The sequence below is a fragment of the Purpureocillium lilacinum genome (assembly GCF_023168085.1).
Source record: "Purpureocillium lilacinum CBS 284.36 DNA, scaffold_8, whole genome shotgun sequence".
NCBI lineage: Eukaryota > Fungi > Ascomycota > Sordariomycetes > Hypocreales > Ophiocordycipitaceae > Purpureocillium > Purpureocillium lilacinum.
In genome coordinates this window covers 1,432,748-1,438,463 of record NW_027072118.1, presented here as the reverse complement: position 1 = coordinate 1,438,463, position 5,716 = coordinate 1,432,748, and the positions used below count along the sequence as shown (strand labels likewise).

Genomic DNA, 5,716 nt, shown 5'->3' with positions numbered 1-5,716 from the left:
TTGCGAAGACGTGCGTCTAGCGCTGCAAGTGAAGGCATAGCTGAGGCGGTACGGTCATCTCCGAGGCCATGAACGGGTTGAAGTAGCGGCGGCCGCTGCGGCCCGCGGGGGGTGGGGGACGCAACTGATTGCGCCCCGTCTTCTGCGAGGTTTCGCGTCGTCAACATGCCGCTTTGTAGAGGAGCAACTGACTTGGCTGGCAACACGGCGCACCGACCTTCAGTCACAGCAGGTTTTGGGGCAAAGTCGTTGGGTGGGTAGTTCATAGCGACGACGCTATGAAGCGCTCAGTTAGCCATAGATCCACTACTTGGTTGGATTACTTCACTTCATGTCTGATTGGAGTGTTACCTCAAGGATTTTGCTGTCGGCTTGTCTGTGTGCGTCGAGTCAGCAGGAGGAGCCAGACCACATTGTGGGCTGGAGACAGATAGCAGAAACAATCCGTTTGTCTGCGACTGGGTCGGGATGCTGCCTGAAGTCGCCACTGGCCATGGCTCTGTGTCTCTATCGTTGGCGAGGCCGCGGCGTCGTTGCGTCGATTGGATGCTGCGGCCATGGCGATCATTGAGGGTTTCCACACGCTCCGGGTAGATCCTTTCTAGCTCCTCGGGGGTGGAGGGCAGCAGGCTTTGTGAGATGAGCAGCTTGCCGCGGGTGGTATTCACCTCCACAAATTCATCATCCATATTTGAGATCCAACCAAGGCTGGCTGACAGAGGGTCTATAGCCAAGCGCTTGATATAGGAATGGCCATGGTCCTCTACATCAACGGGAATCTCGAACGAGTGAGGATGTTATAGTCGGCGTTGGCCGGTTGCTGTGAAAACTTGAACGCGAGGCAACGTTGACGTCATCCGTGAAGCTCGTGGAACAGCGTTTGATGGTAGGCTGACAATTTTAATGTTGTGTTGAAAGGCTTGCCGTGAATGGCATCTTTGTGGGCCGACACATGATCCACTTTGAGAGTGTAATTTATCCTTGCGCAGACCAGAACAGACCAGACCCTTCTCGAGCGTTCTATTCGGGAACGGGGCCGTTCCCTCTCCTAGGCCAATTGCATCGCGAAATTTACCCCGCGTGTAATAGGTCCGCCACAGTTCACCAAGCTTGGACTTGTTCGCAAGGCCTTGTCAGCCACAGGGGAAGGCAACCCGGTCGCGGGTTGCGCACAAAGCCTTGAGGAACGAAGAAGGTGTTTGCAAGCTCGAGTCGAATGTTGGAGAATTGGAGGAGGATATGTAGGCAGTGAAACGGTAAGCAGTGGTCTTGGAGGACCCTGCATGTAGTGGGGCTTTGGTGTGCAGGTGTGGCTAGAGAATCCCGGATTCTCTGTCGCCGGTGGGCAAATGGGGTGCTGCTACGTGTTGGAGGAAAAAAGCAAATACAGCCATGGCAGGAGAAAGAAGGTTGATAAAGTGTGGAGAAGAAGCCAGATGGGCGTCCAAGGCCAACACGCATGTTCTATGTAACGGGCCATTGACCTTACCTGCCGAGTCATGGCGGTTATGCCCATACGTTTCGAATTCTACTGCAATGGCGGCGAGAAAACATTACGCTTTATGCACGACATTCCGCAGGACCTTGTCCGTCAAAGCCAATTGAGCGGAGGCGGAAGTGCATACGATGAACAGATTGTGGCTACAGTGGCTCCCATCGTGAAGGCACGGGCTCAGGCTTGCCGAGATGCATCGGGCGCATGGTGCGAAAGTTGTGGATCCAGAGCAACAGATGTTCTGCAACACACAATGTCCTGGCTGCATAGAGTGAGCGACCCGGCCATTGGGGTCTACGTCTGTGCGGTGTGTGAGCAGGGAGCGTGCGAGATGGCGATACGACAAGAATTGGGGGATATCATGGGAGAGATCAGGCGAGATGCCAACAATGGTGCGGGTCTCTGCAGGGAGGGTCTATTTTGTAAAGTTTGTGGGAAGGCGACGGGGGTGAAGAAGTGTGGAGGATGTTTAACAGTGGGGTATTGTAACAGGGAGCACCAGAGGGCGGATTGGAAGATTCATAAAACGGTTTGCAAGCGGCATAGGCCGTAGTCGGGCAAGGAAAGTGTAGAAGATTGCTCGTCACGACAAAGGCACGTGGTGAGAAGAGTAACTATGATGTATTCCAATATATATGGCTGATATTTAATGAAGGTCTGGTTTGACTTGTTTCCTTCTTATCAATGCGCTAAACGGCCTCGGGGTATTTCTTAGGGGGCTGGCGATTGCGGTGAGGCCTCGGCATGTCGGATGTTGGGACTTCGGGCGGGCCATGGCCAGTAGCACTGTTGCTGCCGTGGAGGGGCTCGGCAGTGGAAGTGTCATCGTCATCGTTGCCCATGGTGTCTTCGTCGCCGTCGTCATCCCCGATGTCTTCATCGTCGTCGAAACTGTCTTGGGAGAGTGACTGATCGCTGGTACAAGCGGCGATGATGGTCGAAGGCGCTGACGACAAGCGCGGCTTCTTTGTCGGGGTCTCCTCAGAGATGAGACGTGGTCGCATGGTGGACGTGCCAGCGGGGGCCGGGGGCAAAGACTTGGGTGTGACGGGAGTGGCATCTTCAGCCGCGCGATTGCGTTTCTTGGTCGAAGTAAAGCGCGCCATGGCGTTGTCGTATTCAGACGCGTTGGAGGGGGCATGCTTCGGGGTCGCGGGAGTGACCTGGGCCGTGGGCGGCTGATTGAAAGTGGCCTTGTCGAGGAAGGTCCAAGTATCGGGGACGACAATGAAGACGTAGTCCTGTTCGAAAGCCGGGGGTTGCCGCATATGTCTATGGGCCAGAAGGCCGGCCACCTTACCGGTGCAGGTAAAGGGTGCTACGGGCTGAAATTGGGAGACACGCCTCTGAGCCATCTTCTTGCAGAGCGACGTCCAGGGATTAGCATGAACGGGAAAGATGACAAACACTTGGAAAGGGTGAAAGCCTTTGAATGGCGTTTTCTCGGGTATACCGGGAGACACAAAGGTCGAGAGCTGTACAAAGCCACAGCACTTTAGCTGTGGTTCGTCGAAGGCGGCGGCGGCATCGGCATGGAGAAGTTCAAGGCCGGAGCCGACGACTGGTCCAGTGAAGGAGACAATGGGCATGATTGTCGGCTGTGCGGTAGAGGAGCGGAGAGGGCGAGGTAACACACTAGATAAACCGGTCAAGGGACCATTTACCGTAGTGGGCGGCAGAAGGGGACCCACGGCTGGAAACTGTGATCGCGCACAACAAAAGCAGGGACAGTGTATTCAGCGATATTGTCGTCGTCCGAGTCGAAGCCATCTCGTTGCTCGAGCTCCCAGGTCAAGGCGTACGGGTGCACACGTCCGGTCATGAAAAACAACTGGTTTGCCCAGTCGGACGCGTCTATCTGCTGGTTGTACAACGAGATATTGAGGCTGAAGAAGATGGACGGCGAGAGGGAATCGGAGTCTCCTAAGATTGAGGCATATTCTGGCGTGGACAGCCACTGGGGACTAGGGAGGTCAACCTTGGCGAGGGTCTCGGCGTTGAGGCCCTTGACGAGATGCTCGTCCGGATATGCGAATCTGCTGGGGATAGCGGCGGGCCGGACAAAGGCCATCATGGACATATCTCCGCCGACATACTTCTGGCTCTCCAAGGGCTTCCGTCCGAGGGAGGGTGTGTTCTGATGTTGCTGAGTGGCAGCCATTGTTTGAAGCGGTGACCATAAATACTGTGGGAAGGCCATGTGCGGCCGGTAGTCTACGCCTTTAAGGCTCTACAGAGTGAAGCGAAAAGACAGGCAAGAGCGCAGCGGTGAGAGGTTTTGCTCAGGGTCGATAAACGGGTGGTGGGGGACATGGGGAAGTGTCTTACAAAAAGGGAGGGGCATGCACAAGTGCGTTGGTGTCTCCGCGCTTTGGTCTTGGACCATGGATTGAACCGTCCTGAGTGGGTCGGTGCCATTGGACGACGACCAGGTGCCGTCCCTGTTGGTCATGGAGCTGAACGGTCGATGAAGGTGGGTGTCGTGGCAGGCGGTAGGCAGGAAGAAGGAACTCCGAGAGCTAACTTATATCGGGAGGCCATTGACGCCACCAATCGACAATTGCCATATCGTAATGGAAAAGGGTCCAAGACAAACGTTGCTTTTGCCGAAAAGAGGGTTGGCGCAAGACAGGCATTCAACGGCGCACAATCTGGTGTTCGCTGGAGAAGTGGTGGATGTGTCATCAGGGACATTCAGGGTATGGAGTGAAAACGTAGATAAAGGCATGCCGTGGGGGCCGTACTACTGTGCAGGGTTCTATTCACGTTCGCGAGCCGCGAGGAAAGTGTCCGGGGCGAGATCCATATTCTAATTAGTCTCACTTGCCACGGGCAGCCGAGACGAACGATGGAGGTGGGGAACAGGGCATTGCTACCAAAGGTGGCCAGTGACGCGGCACAGAACGAGAGCCAGACAGCAGTAGACGCGGGAGAGGTGGCACGGGGGCCTCTCTCTCCTTGGTGGCAGTTGAGGCAATTGCCCAAGGGGCCACGGCGGGGCCGGCCACCAGCATCGTCGTCAAGACCCAGGACAGGAGGAGGCGCAACAAATACCCTTCGGCGTATTGCACCGAACGGGCCATTGTCAAACAGCCTGCAATCCGAGACAACGCCATTCTGCGCCGGGACAAAGGCCGTGGAAGATGCCCCCGGGGCCTCTGTCAGGGCGGAGCGGACTCCAGATCAAGCCTGGGTGAACAGTCAGCCTCCGATAGCCCAGTTCCGGGCAATAGGCAGCTCTTTGTCGTCGAGTGCGATACCGGACGAGTATTGGTCGAGCAGTGCCGCGAGGATTTTTCGACGGATCGAACCGAGAGACCCATCCCGGGTTCAGATAGCTCAGTCTGGGGCGTCCGGACGCATGGCCGTTGGCGTCGGAACAATGGGAAGGGTGGTGCAGACGATACTCCCGTTCAAGGTGTCGAAACGGGCCGACATTGAAGCCGGGAGAGAGGAGGCATCTCCAGGCACAGTCGCCGGGGTAGGCGCACGGCCCAACGCCGCGAAGACTGGTAAACCGAAGAGACGGTCGAGGCAGCGAAGACGAGCCAACCCAAGGCGCAATGCCGCGGAGACTGGCAAAGCGACGAGGAAATTGGGGCAGGAAAAGCGAAGACGCCATGTTGGCGACGAGGGCCCTCCGGGAAAACGACCTCGGACAAATGTGAGAGGGGCATGGACGGCTATCGAACAGGCCGATGCCGTGGCCAGCATAATGCGCCATCTTGAAGAGCAACATACGTTGTCGGAGCGGCTTTCCAGGGAACAGGCATGGTGTGTGCCAATACCTCACGAAAGGAAGGTGTCAACGGCGCGAGACTTCTACCAAGCGTTCCACGATAGAACAACGCTGCCGATCCACACATGCCTTGTGTGTTATCGCAAACGAGCGGAGCGGGAGCTCAGGCGCGTGGCGTGGGAGGAGTGGCAGTTGTTACGGCCATCAGCGGAGCGCCGTTCCCCCTTCACGTGCTCGTCCTGCTTTGACGAAGCCTCCCCCGTGGCGGTCTGTGGGGAGTGCGAACGACATTTGCGACGCGACAGTCTGTCTCCGGCGGGCCGCCTTCACGACCGGCTCGGCTGCGAGCACATGTTTCCGGACGAGTTAAAAGGGTTGTCGCCCATCGAGGAGAAGCTGATTGCGCCAAATTCCTGTTACGGGCTTTTTACGCGCCACGCTGTCTCGACCGGGCAGAGGCAGACCCTACGGTATCCGAGGCA

The 5,716-nt window shown here is 56.8% G+C and overlaps 2 protein-coding genes across 2 annotated transcripts; both read right to left on the bottom strand.

Annotated features, from left to right (window-relative positions):
• Positions 1–2,184: 2,184 nt before the first annotated feature.
• PLICBS_010178 (uncharacterized protein) lies at positions 2,185–3,084 on the bottom strand (the record flags this gene model as incomplete). Its single annotated transcript, XM_065601874.1, has 1 exon — positions 2,185–3,084. One exon carries the CDS (start codon positions 3,082–3,084, stop codon positions 2,185–2,187), a length of 900 nt encoding a protein of 299 aa, XP_065457946.1.
• Positions 3,085–3,155: 71 nt separating this feature from the next.
• Positions 3,156–3,656, bottom strand: PLICBS_010177 (uncharacterized protein; the record flags this gene model as incomplete). The annotated part of the gene is made up of 1 exon (XM_065601873.1): positions 3,156–3,656. One exon carries the CDS (start codon positions 3,654–3,656, stop codon positions 3,156–3,158), a length of 501 nt encoding a protein of 166 aa, XP_065457945.1.
• Positions 3,657–5,716: the final 2,060 nt, after the last annotated feature.